General features: G+C 35.1%; 1 protein-coding gene across 1 annotated transcript in view; it reads right to left on the bottom strand.

The window, feature by feature from the left end:
- Positions 1 to 14145, bottom strand: part of DSCAM (DS cell adhesion molecule) — a 715945-nt gene that overhangs the window by 243614 nt on the left and 458186 nt on the right. The window contains exon 11 of the mRNA XM_043997664.1: positions 1775 to 1948. Within this exon, the coding sequence (XP_043853599.1) occupies positions 1775 to 1948 (174 nt within the window). The remainder of the gene's footprint in view (positions 1 to 1774; positions 1949 to 14145) is intronic.

Raw genomic sequence — 14145 nt, 5'->3', positions numbered from 1 at the left:
CTCATAAAGAATTCCTGTACCACAGTGATAGGATTAATATTTGTCAGCTTTTTTTTCTCTCCTTCCCTCCCCTGTAACTGGTTATCAGGGTGAAGGATATGGGGACTTGAAATGGATGATCTTCAGAAGGCCATCAAGTCTGAGACTCCTTTTTTTTCTACAAGGCTTATTGTTACTGTTCAGCTGTTTCAGTTGTGCTTGATTTGTTTTTTTACCTCATTTGGGGTTTTCTTGGCAAAGATACTGGAGCAGTTTGCAATTTCCTTCTCCATTTATAAAGATTAGCTTTCCCTAAAAGGAGACAAACTGTAACTTCATTGACCTCAGCTTCCCTACTGGAGCTTCCTGGTCACTTAAGGATATAAAATGTCTCAAATACATGCAATCTGGATGTCTCAGACTTGGCCTATTTCTCAAAAACTTTTCACCATGAAAACCAATTGTATTATTATGGAAACAAGGAAGAAACACGTCCAGAAAAAGCTAAGTGCTACTGTATCCTTGTTGCATATCCTTGCTGTGTTAGAGCAAAGTAAACCTTTTGTTAATTCCTCAATGACCATTATGTTTCTTATTTAATCTCCACATCAGAACTGAAATGAGTGCTAGTATTCGTGCCACCTTTGACATTCTCCAAATATTATTTGCTGATTGACTTTTTAAGGATGACCTAAAATATAAACATGTATTCTGGCATATAAATTTACTTCTTCCCCTTTACCCTTCAAGGTTGTTCTATTGTATAGTCTCATGTTTGGTCCCTCTTGGGGAGGTCACCGCTTGTTCTAAGAGATTTGGGTTTAATAAGTATGCAGTTTATCATTTTCATTTTTTCTGTTCTATTCAAACAGAGGAAATAGATTTCTTGACAGTCATTTTTATGGATAGACATAACAGTGTTTGCTTGCTTTAAAGTGGAATTCAATTAGTTCAATTTCAGAACCCATAAAAAATCAATTTATCACTAAAATACCAAAAGGACTTGATATAATATACTGAACTTCAAAGTGGCCCAATAGCATGAATCCTAAAGATCTTGTTAAAGTGAAGCTTTAGTATATTTTTGCCATTTCATTGCCAGGTGTATGGTTTCATAGTAATCTTCAGAAGAAAAATTATGTGAGTTACATATGAAAAATCATTTCACATATAAGAAGGTATTTAAAAATGGAACTTTGAAGAGAATTATTTCCATCATCAATTTATAAGATGTTCCCATAATGATACTACTACAGTAAGACTGTAGGTGCTAAAGACATTAGGGATATACACACACATCTGTTAGCTTTCTTGCAACCTGTACTAGTCACTATTGTCAATGGAGATGGGGAGCAAATCTGCTTAGTTTTACAGCATTTATTATCATGTAGCTGTTCAGCTGTGTTTGACTCTTTATGACCCTGTGGATCATAGCACATTAATACTCTTCACAGACTTTTCTTGACAAAAATACTGTAATGGCTTGCCATTTCCTTCTCCAGTGGATTATGGCAAACAGAGGTTAAATTACTTGCCAGGGGTCACACAGCTAGTAAGTGTTTCATTCTGGATTTGAACTCAGGTCTTTGTGACTCTGGGCCAAGAAGTCTATTCACTGAGCCAATTTTCATAGCACTTAATATATCATAAAAGTTTATTCAAAAATGTTAACATTTTACTGAGTCTTTCCCCCTCCTCAAGTTCATACTAGTTACAGAATCAAATCATAATGTATAACTTACAAATACATATCATGAGAAAACTTAGATTTTTAAAAAGGCATTTTGTCTCTTACTTTTAACAGTGAGGTACATGGATTTGCTGACATCTGCTCCCACATCATTGCTGACCTTGCAGAGATAGTATCCACTATCCTCTTCTACAACATGTTTAATCAACAAAGAACCATTTGTGAGAACCTGGATACGGCCATTTAAGACAATTGGTTGGAACTGAGGAACCCCAGCACCTGGAATAGGATAAAAAAAAGATGAGTCAAATGGACACAAAACGTAAAAGTCACTTCAAAATAGCAAGCTTTATAAAAGTGGATGTTTACATTAATATCATATCAGATAGATATGGTATACAATAACCTTCCTTGCTGTGTACCCATTCAAATAAAAATATTATGGAAAGAAATGCCTTGGTTTACAATGATAGTACTTCAAAAGAACTCACATATTGGGGGAAAAGTCTAGAGATAGCTTCTGGATAAAAAGCCAAATTTAAAGTAAAATGGCTGATACATTATTTTTTTTGGCTGATACATTATTGAAACTGAACAATTGACATTAAACAATGAATAAAAATTGAACAAGACTAGAAATGGATACCTTTCTTAGTCCCAAAAGAATTTCTTATGATTAGAGGAAATAATTATGACTGAATAAGAACACTTCAGGGATGCTGCATTCAAGGGCCATGTTGAAGTTAACAAAGAACACGTGTAGAAAGCATATACTAGTTTGACCTCTGTGTGAAAGACACTGAATAACCATTAGAATAATTTAAACTCTGTTTTTATTTGACAATAATTGACACAAATATACAGACTTGAGTAGTGATGAAAGAACAAATGACAAATAACTTTTTTTTTTTTTTGGTGAGGCAATTGGGGTTAGGTGCCTTGCCCAGGGTCACACAGCTAGTAAGTGTCAAGTGTCTGAGGTCAGATCTGAACTCAGGTCCTCCTGACTCCAGGGATGGTGCTCTATCCACTGAGCCACCTAGCTGCCCCTGAAAAAGAACTTTTGACAGCCTTTATAACTGTGCTGTGAAGAGATTTTCTTTGACTTGGTCTTTTAACATATTTATCATGTGTTCTGAAAACATCTCAGAACCACATCCTTTTTTAAAAAGTGTTAATCTTTCAATAAGTTTGATGGGTCATCTGTTTTATAAATATTATAAGGGGATTTATCTGGCCACTATTTGAAGTGTATTGTTTGTTTTTGTTGGGAACAACTCCTTTGACTTGGAAGACATATTCTTTTTTATTAGGAGGGACCAGGCAGAAGCATTTAAACTTAATTTATCATTAAATTGTCTTCTTAAAAGGTTTCATTAAAATGATTAATATTTTATGTTTTGTGTCCCCTATATTTCCCCAAATATGCCATCTTTCATTTTTCCGTTCCGCTAAATCCAACCTTTATAATGAAGAATAAAAGAAAAAAAGAAAGTAAAACAAAAGAAACACATCAAGCTCAGCATATATGCAATGTTTCAAACCCCTAGTCTCCTACTTTGGCAACATTGTTTTTCTTTTAAAAATTGTCATTATAGGGGAAGCTAGGTGGTACAGTGGATAGAGCACTGGCCCTGGAGTCAGGAGTACCTGAGTTCAAATCTGACCTCAGACACTTAACACTTACTAGCTGTGTGACCCTGGGCAAGTCACTTAACCCCAACTGCGTCACTAAAAAAAATGGTCATTATATACATTGTTCTGTTTATACATAGTTCTGCATATTATATACATGGTTCTTTATAGTATAAACACAGCTCTCCTTACTTTATGCTGGATCAGTTCATAAAGTCTTCTCAGATTTCTTTGAAACTATCCCTTTCATCATTTCTCACAATGCAATTTCCAATACATTCATATATCATACTTAGCTGTTTCCCAACTGAGGGGCATTCCTTTAATGTCAAGTTCTTTTATATGACAAAAAAGAGATGCTATAAATACTTTGCACACATAGGTCATTTTTTTGTGTGAGGCAATTGGGGTTAAGTGACTTGCCCAGGGTCACACAGCTAGTAAGTTCAAGTTTCTGGTGCTGGATTTGAACTCAGGTCCTCCTGAAATCCAAGCCTGGTGTTCTATCCACTGCACCACTTAGCTGCCCCCACACACATAGGTCTTTTTTCTTTTTGATTTCTTTATGGGTATGTCTTTAAGTGGCATCATTGTGTTTGAGGGTAATCACAGTTTAGTACATAGTTCCAAATTCTTTTCAGAATGAATGGATCAATTCAGAGTTCCATTGGCATTGCATTTGTGTCTTTTTTCTTGTCTCCCCTCCAACAATTATAATATTTGTCTTATTTTCCAATCTGATGGATGTGCAGGAAAACTTTAGATTTGTTTTAATTTTCATTTTACTAATCACTAGTTATTTGGAAAACTTTTTCATTAGTCCTTCATTGAAAATTGCTTATTCATCTTTTGCTTCTTGGTTATGTCTCTCATGTTTGCAAGGATGCATATGGGTAATGTTACTATGTATTTTCTTTGGTTCTATACTTGGTCATTATAATTTTTAGCATCCAGTTAAAATTACTTTGTTGTTTTTATCCATTTAAAGCATTCATTTTCTAGCTATTATGTATATTGTCCGAATTCTGCATGACTTCTCTTTTCATTAATTTGTATAAGTGTGCCCATGCTTCTCTGAAATCCCTATACTCATTGTTGCTTAGAGTATAACATTTCATTATATTGTGACAATTCGAGTGACGCCACCTACTGGAGAGTTACTGTAGGAAAGCTCCACCATGAGGAGAAGGAGTCTGAGCACAAGCCATGTGACTTGGAAAGTCAGTTCTTTGGCGTCATGAAGTGACATTTGCTCATGGGTACTGTCTATCAAAGCCAATTAGCTTGGGGCTGTGTGTGTGTGTGTGTGTGTGTGTGTGTGTGTGTGTGTGTGTGTGTATGAGATGTTCCCAGTTTCCACAGGAGGCTTGTGGGATGAAGAAGGGGCGAGGCTCGCTCTCTGTCTATTTCGCGAGGACCTCAGGGGGGAGTGGAGCAGGAGTCGCTGGCTACCTGAGATAGGTAGCTGAATCTAGGCCTCTTTCTCTCTCCCTTCACCAAATTCTTATGCTCCTTAATAAATGCTTAAAAGTCTAAACTCTTGCTAAAGCTTCTAATTTATTGGCGACCACTCATTAAATTTTTAGACAATATAGCTAGAATCTTAGTCACAATATTCATGTACCACAATTTGATTTTTTTCTACTCTTTGTTCTTATAAAAATACTACTATAAATATTTTCATGAAAATAGAATCAGTTTTCATCATTAAATTTCTTTGGGTTATATGCATAGCATTTGGATATCTGGGTCAAGTGGTGGAAATATAGATAGACAGACAGATAGATAGATAGATAGATAGATAGATAGATAGATAGATAGAGATATATGAACATAAATAATTCCAAATTAGATGCCATATTCTGAATAAATTATTCTTGACATTTTTTAGTGTTGTATTTTAAAGAGAACACATTTCCCCCCATTGGGATATCAGGCAAAAAGAAATATCAGAGAAAAGCTGAAAAACCAAAAGATCCAAAATGAAAGCCTGACTATATAGGCCCAGCCCACAAAGAGATAAATCAACAGAGAAGATCATAAGACAGACAAAAGACTGAATATAACTAACTTCAAAAAGAAAACAAAGAACTTTGAACAAATATCATAATGAGCAAGTATTATCTAATGAAAGAGAAAATTCAGGAAATGTCTCAGAGATCATTTCACAGTAGCAAGAAACCCTAGAATAAAGATGAAGATAATTTCCTATAAATTCTTATTTTTTCAGGCATATAGTGACATAAAATTGTTTCTGAATAATTTTATTTTAGTGATTTCAATTTTATTTTGTTAATTTTCCTTCCTCTCCTTTTTGATCTTATATTCATTTTGAGCTTATTGTATATGGTGATGAATATCTAATCCTAATTTCTTCCACATTACTTTGTAATTTTCCCAGAAATTTTTATCAAATATAGAGCTTTTTCCTAATTAATTTATGTTTTGGAGTTTGTAAACAGTTGGGTAATGAGTACATTATTTAAAAATGTCTTTGGTGTGTTTTTTATTGTTCATCTGTTTTCTATTTTTTAACCTGTGCAAAACTGATGATTTATAAAGTAGATTAAAGTAGATTATAAAGTATAGTACAAAGTAGATAATAAAGTAGATCATAGAGTATAAAGTAGATTAAAGTCTAGAAGTGTCATTCCTTCCCTGAAAAACTGAAAAATTGCTTCCCCCCAAACATCTTTTGCCTCTTTGAATAATTTTGTCAGCATCATGTCTAGATCTGTAAAGCATAGTTTTGGTTGATTTGATATGGAACTAAATCTGTAAATTAATTTCATCACAATAATTTTATTCTACTGCCATGGCTCATTCATGACCATTGGATATTCTCATAATTATTTAAATTGTCTTTCATTTCAGGAATTGTTTAAGGAGATATTATTATACTCATACAGACATTTGGAATGTTTTGCTAAATTTAATCATATTTTGTGCATTCTGTAATTTAAAAAATTACTTAATAGAAATCTATTTTCCCCTTTGATACCTTTTCCCATTGAAAAGCGAAGAAAAAGAAAAAAATCCTTCTGAACATTCCTTCTGTACAGAGAAACAAAATAATCTCATTTGTTGCATTCAAAAAAAATCTTAATTTATACCATGTACCTCTCTGTCAGGAGAAGGATAGATGTCATTATTGGTTTTGTAGAATAATGGGAAGTTCATTTTATTGATCAGATTTCTTATGGTTTTCAGTTATTTGTCTTTATAATGTAATTGTATAAATTGTCTTATACATTGTAATTATATAAATTATTGTATAAACTATTTCCTGATCCTGATTATTTTATTCTTTATTAGTTCATAAAAATCTTTTAAAAGTATTCTTTTAAAAATATTTATATTGGGGGCAGCTAGATGGTGCAGTGGTTAAAACACTGGCCCTGGATTCAGGAGTACCTGAGTTCAAATCCGGCCTCAGACACTTGACACTAGCTGTGTGACCCTGGGCAAGTAACTTCACCCCCATTGCCCCGCAAAAAAAACCCCCAAAACCAACCAACCAAACAAACAAACCAAAAATATTTATATTATATTACACTGTTCTGGTACTTCTTACTTCACTCCAATATTTCATACAAGTCTTTTCATGTCTTTTTAAAATCACCAGTTTTCTCATCTCTTATTCTGTAAGAGTCCCATCACATACACATACCACAATTTGTCAGCTGTTTCTTTAATTGATTGACACTCTCAGTTTTCCACTACAAAAGAGCTGCTATCAATATTTTTGTACATGTAGTACCATTTCCTCTTTGTTTTATCTCTTTTTGGTATAAATCTAGTGGTATAATTAGTTCAAAGGGCTTTAATAACTTTTGTTACTAAAGTGCCTTTACATATACATTGACAGCTCTTGCTTTACATAAATTTGCATTATGCAAATTAAAATTTATTTAAAGCATTATGAAAGAAATCCAAAAAACCCAACTATGTTAACTTTTCTGTACATTACAGTACTGTGCTCTCTTCCCCACCACCCTCTCTGTCTGCACTCCTGCCCCTCACCTTGGCACCTTTGTTCTACTCCTCCTCCACCAAAAAACAAAACAAAACAAAATTCTAACTCACCCTCCCCCCAAAAAAACACCAAACAACAACAACAACAACAACAACAACAACAACAACAACAACAACAACAACAACAACAACAACAACAAAATGCTTCCAAATAAAAGCAGAAGCCAGTTGATCAGGGTTTGGCTTCAGACATCTGGCATACAGAGAGATTTTTGCCTACTCCACCCACAGGCCAATATATTTGGCCCTTGCATGTCTTCTGTAAATCCACATTGGGGTAATACATGTTTTTCCCCAGCCTACATATCGGCTGTTCTCTTCTGTGTCCTTGTCTGTCCCTCATGTGTGCCCCCTCCATTCCCTGTACCCTTTCCAGTTTTCTGTCCTGGGCCCCACTTCCCTTCCACATGTGTCTTTGACATATGTGCCATCCCCCTCCCTCCCTCCAGTAGTGACCTGCCTTCTTCCTACTTCCTTTCCTTCTTCTTCCCTCCCTCCCTTTCCTGTGTCCTCATTTTGTCCTGTATGTTGTATATTTAATGTCTTCCAATGATCAATATTCACTTTAAAAAACCAGTACCAAATTGCATTGAGAATTATTGCTTTGTGGTAAAGATAGTTTGATATCAGGTTCCCTTCATGTGAAAATTTCCATTGAGATTATTGCCTTCTCTTCCCCTGCCCCCATGAATTAATTTTCCTCCCTAGTCCTATAAAGAAATCTTTAGGTGTATGGTGGGTATGGTATTGAATTTAATTGAATCCTATTATTTTTATTCTGTTGACACATTCTGCCCATGAACAAGTAATATTTTTCTAATTATTGAGGCCTGTCCTTTTTTGTAAACAATAGTTTGTAGTTTTGTTAATTTAGTTCTTTTTATTTCTTAATAGGTAGATTCCAAAGCATTTTCTATATTAGTTATATTACATGGAATTTCTTTTTCTATTTCTCCCTACATCACTTTGTTGGTTTTATAGAGAAATGATGAGTTGTGTGGACTTAGTTATAGCCTATAATTTTGCTGAAGTTAGAGTTTTTTTTTCTTTTTAGTGAGGCAATTGGGGTTAAATGATTTTCCCAGGGTCACACAGCTAGTAAGTGTTAAGTGTTTGAGGCCGAATTTGAACTCAGGTACTCTTGACTCCAGGGCTGGTGCTCTATCCGCTGCACCACCTAGCTGCCCCTGAAGTTATAGTTTTAATTAATTTTTAATTGACTTTTTTGTTGTGATTTGTTTTTCAATTGTTTCAGTTATGTACAACTCTTCATGACTCTAGTTAGGATTTTCTTGGCAGATACTGGTGTGGTTTGCCATTTCCCTCTCCAGCTCCTTTTACAAATGAGGAAACCAAAACAAACAGGATTGAGTGACTTGCCCAGGGTCACATAGTTTAAGTGTTTGAAGCCAGATTTCAACTCAGGAAGAGGAATCTTCTTGACTACAAGCCCAGTACTTTATCCACTGTGGCATCTAGCTGACTCTCTAGGGTTCTTTACATATACTATCATATCATCCATAAAAAGCACATATTTTGTTTCCCTCAGTTGATTTTTCTTATCTTATGTCTTACTGTAGCCAACATTTCCAGTAGTATATCAAGTAGAAAAGTTGACAATGAATATCCTTGTTTCACTCCTGATTTTATTGGAAAGGAATCTGGTAGTTCATCCCCATGACCAAGCTCTTGGCTATACACACACACACACACACACACACACACACACACACACACACACACACACATATAACTTTAAAGAAATATCAATATAATACTATTTTTCTAAGTTAAAAAGACAGAAATGGCTATTTTGTTTTGTTCCAAAAATTTTCTACATCAATTAATCTACTATTATAGTTGATTAAGTTTATAGTTTTCTTAATATAAATCAACCCTGCATTTCTGGTATTAATCTAATTTGATCTATTTGTATAATTATGATGTTATTCTAACCTCTGTTAAAATTTTAATGAAAACTGTTGCAGTAATGTTCATAAAAGATATCATTATATAGTTTTCTCTTCCAGTTTGACTCTACCTGTCTTGTATATGAAGACCATTTCTATGTTATAGAGGAATTTGGGAGAATTCCTTTTTGTGTGCTAGTTTTGAAAATAATTTGTATAATATTGGAATTGTTCTTTGAATGTAAGACACAAATGTAGCAAATGAAGGCCAGCTTACCAAAGTCAGATCTGGCTACATATTTATTTTTGGAGTGGCCACAGTGATAGGGAGAACCATGAAACTGGCATATGTTTTGCAATTAAATTTAAATAATGAGCTTGTATGCCTCTGTAAGATTTTCCTTACCCCTTAGATATGTGATTTAACTGTGGTAATGACATTCGTTATTAGCTGTGCTAGAAGAATGTTGAAACCAGGATGTCAATTTGTTTCTTAGACAATATCACATTTGTTTCAATCCTGTGGTAAAGAGAGATATATCTATTTAGATATGATCAAAAGTTGAACTGTCTGCCAGGACAAATCAGCACCCCTAGCAACTTTTCTTTTCTTTTGATTTTGTCTGATAGATGTGCACCATTTTTGGTTGTCTTTTCTTTTAACTCTATATCAAATATATGTTTTGGTGGATTGTAAAATGGGAGGAATCTCTCTAAAAATGGTATGTATAAATACATTTGAGTCCTGATTGTGTATAAAAACCCTTGGGACCTGTGGCTTGGGGACTTTGGGTCCTAGACCTGAGACCGGTTTTATTGTGAGATAGGCCCTATCTCAATAAACCTATTTTCTACAGCTTGGAGACTTTGTTTTTTCTTCATCTGACCCTGCTACTTAGAAATTTTCATGACACCTCCCCAGAGGAGTAAATGACAGGTTTATGGCAATGTGACTGCCACTTGCAGTAAAATGACATGCTACCATCATCAGTGCATATGCTTCCACCATAAGGATACATGATAAGGTCAACAAAAAATGAAGAACTGGAGATCTTCATCATCAATGTGCTGAAAGAGGACAAGCTCAAAATTCTTGGTGACTCTAATGTCAGAGTAGGCACAGGCTATCAGACATGACAGGGAGTCCTTTGGAGGAATGGAATTGGAAATAGTAATAGCAGTGGTTACTTACTACTGAAGACTTGTGCATCTACCATAATCAACATTGTCGCCTGTTTACCTAAATGAAATAAAACTTCATGGATGTGCCCTCACAGCAAACATTGGCATTTAATAACCTATGTCATTGTAAAGAGAAGAGACAGAAAGGATGTGTGATGAAGGTGATATGTGGTAGAGTGCTAAAATAATCCTAGACATCCTCTCCAAGCTAAACATTCTCATTCAACAAAAGCGATGGCCCCAAGGCAAGATGAGTATCAACATACTTAATGTGAATACATGATAGTGTTTCTCCATGCCTGAACAGTTTGTTCCTAACTTGGAGGGAGAGCTCAGCCAATACATATTTGGCAGCAGTGGAGCAAAAAGGGAGTGGAAAGCTTTCAGAGATTTAGTGTACAGCACTGTATTTACTCACCTGGCCCAGAACATTCATAAATGTCAAGACTGTTTTGAAGAAAATGATGGGAAATTCAGAAATTACTCAATGAGAAATGAGAACTTCACAGGGTTTACCATCAGCTTTCCATCTCTAAGAAGGCAGTTTTCAACCTCATGAAAAGTAAAGTGGAGGGGGCAGCTAGGTGGTGCAGTGGATAAAGCAAAGGCCCTGGATTCAGGAGTACCTGAGTTCAAATCTGGCCTCAGACACTTGACACTTACTAGCTGTGTGACCCTGGGCAAGTCACTTAACCCCTATTGCCCTGCAAAAACAACAAAAGAAAAGAAAAAAGAAAAGAAAAGAAAAGAAAAGAAAAGAAAAGAAAAGAAAAGAGGAAACAAAGCTTAGAGAGATACAGGATTCTTAGCTAAAGTAGGAAAGCAGATGAAATTTAGTTTTATGCTGATAATAACAATCCAAAACATTTTATGATTCAATGAAAGCTATTTATGGGCCAAAGACTTATGGTACATCTCAACTCTTCAGTGCTGATGGAATCACAGTGGTTAATGATAAACATAAGATGGATGGAACATTTCCATAATGTTCTCAACAGACTGTCATCAACCAATCTTGAAGCCATTAACTGTGTTCCTTTGGTTGAAGTCAATCCCTGTATAGCCAAACTTCCATCTGAAGAAGAGGTTTAGAATGCCATCAGGCTTCTCTTGTGTGGCCAAACACTTGGTGTTGATTCCATTCCAGCAAAGATTTATAGGGCAGGGGGTCCACTGCTCATAAAAAAGCTGACTGAAATTTTCTGGGTTATATGGCAAGAGGAGGTTATCCTCCAGGAGTTCAAGGATGCCACCATTTTCCATCTCTATAAAGGAAAAGGAAACAGATTGTCCTATGACAATCATGGGGGTGGGTATCTCTTAGTCATTGCTGGCAAATTCTTGCCAGAGTCTTCATTCAAAGGCTGATCCTTCACTTCAAAGATGGTCATCTACCCAAGAGCCAGTGTGGCTTCAGAAAGGTCTGAGGAACAGCTGATATGGTGCTGCCTGACAACTCCAGGAGAAATGCCAGGAGGACAATAGAGGTCTGTATGCAACATTCATTGATCTAACCAAAGTCTTTGATACTGTAAGTAGTGAGGACTTATGGAAGATCATGGCAAAATTTGGTTGCCTGGTAAAGTTAATCAGTATTGTATACCAGTTCCATGAAGGCATACTTTCATGGGTTCTGGACAATAGAGAATGCTCTTGTGCTTTCCCAGTCAATAATGGTATGAAGCAGTTATGTGTGCTTGCTCCCATGTTATTATCATGTTTTCGGTGATGTTGTCAAATGCCTTCAATGAGAATGAAAATGGAATTAAAGTCAGCTACCCCAATGATGGTAAATTATTTATTTTGAAAAGGCTACAATATAAAAGTGGAGGGGGAGTTGGTGTGTCACTTTGTTCACACATGACTTTGCACTCAGGCTCTGAGGCTGAGATACAACAGAATATGGATCAATTCTCTGTCACTTGGACTAATTTTGGGCTGACTATTAAGACCAAGAAAACAGATTCTTCACCACCTAACACCACAGCATTCGTATGTGGAACCATCAGTTACAACAAATGGAGAAATTTTCAATGCTGAGGATAAGTTCACTTACCTTGGCAGCATACTTTCCAGGGATGTACATGTTGATAAATGAAGTTGACAAATGCATTGACAGAGCTGTCTCAGTGTCCTACCAAACTGAAGGACCATAGAGCCATTCTGCTGTCCTCATTGTTGTATGCCTGTGAAATCTGGACAGTATACCAATGCCAAGCTAAGAAATGGAATCACCTAGATTTGAATTGTCTTAGGAAGATTCTGAAGATTACCTGGCTAGATAAGGTACTGGACACTGAGGTTTTTGAGCTGAACTGTCAAGCATTTAAAGTCTACTGCAGAGAGTGCCACTCTGATGGGCTGGCCATGTTGTTTGAGTGTTAAATGTTTGTTTGCCTAAAAGTCTATTTTATGGAGAACTCACACATGGCAAATGCTGTCGTGGAAATTAGAAGAATCAATACAAGGACACCCTCAAGATCTCTCTGAAAAACTGGAATCAATTGTGAGACATGGGAGACACTGGTATGGGACCACCAAGCATGGTTTGTCCAGATCAGAGAAGGTTCTCTGCTCTGTGAGCAAAGCAGAATTGTAGTTGCTGAAAAGAAATGTGATAGGTACAAATTGAAAGACATCTGCACTCCAAATGTTCATGCAGACTATTTGTGCCTGACCTTCTGAGCTCATATATTTCTGATTAGCCACAGTTAGACACACTGTATCTTGACCCTGATGTAGTGATGTTATTTTGGTCCTCTTTGAGTATGAAGGAAAATAAGAAGATACTATGCCATTTGTTACATATGTATTAAGTATTTAAATATTGAAATTATTTCACTGTCTATATTGTCTTTTAGAAAACTTTTCCCATGTTTTTTCATGTTTTAATTGAATCTATTGTTTTGCTGTTGCCTTATATGAAACAATAATTTCTAATCTTGCTTTATTGTGTTTATTTAAAGGGTGACACATTTTGGACCACTTATTTTAATCTTTGAATTTTTATATTTCACATGTGTTTCTCATAAATGACATAATATTGAATTTTGCTTTCTAATCCTTTATACTGCCCTTTTCCGTGTTATGGGTGAATTTATCCTATTCAACACTCACACTTATAATAGTTAATTGTGTATTTCTTTTTATTCTATTCTCTTATATTTTCCTTTCATGATACTTTAATTTCCCTTTTTATTATAGGTTCTTATCCTATATGTCATTACTTTTAACCTTCTCTTCACTATCACTTCTATAAACCAATGTACCTTCACCTTATACTCTCCTTTCCTCATTCAATATTCCTATTTATATCATTCTTGAGTGGAATGTGCTACTGCATCAAATTCTGCATTCCTCCTTTAAATCAATTATTTAAGCTTTTCTTTATTTCTTTAAAAGTCACCTTGTTATTGAATCTATACAAATATTTTATATAGTTTGGTAGTTTAATTTTCCAGATGTTTTATACATTTTGTAGTTATTTTGAGTGGGATTTAAAAAATTACTTTATCTTGGATTTTTCTTATTATATAGATATGCAATTGATTTATTGAGGTTTGATTATGTAGACTTTATTGAAACTTTTATCTCGATTAGTATCTCTTTTCACATCACTAGGATTTGCCAAGTTAAAAAAATCTTGAGTAAATAGGGATACAGATTGTTTTCCTAATAGTGAACTATCCTCAACTTGGACATGATGAATGATTT

The sequence above is a fragment of the Dromiciops gliroides genome, chromosome 3 (assembly GCF_019393635.1).
Source record: "Dromiciops gliroides isolate mDroGli1 chromosome 3, mDroGli1.pri, whole genome shotgun sequence".
NCBI lineage: Eukaryota > Metazoa > Chordata > Mammalia > Microbiotheria > Microbiotheriidae > Dromiciops > Dromiciops gliroides.
This window is presented reverse-complemented; position numbering and strand designations above follow the sequence as displayed.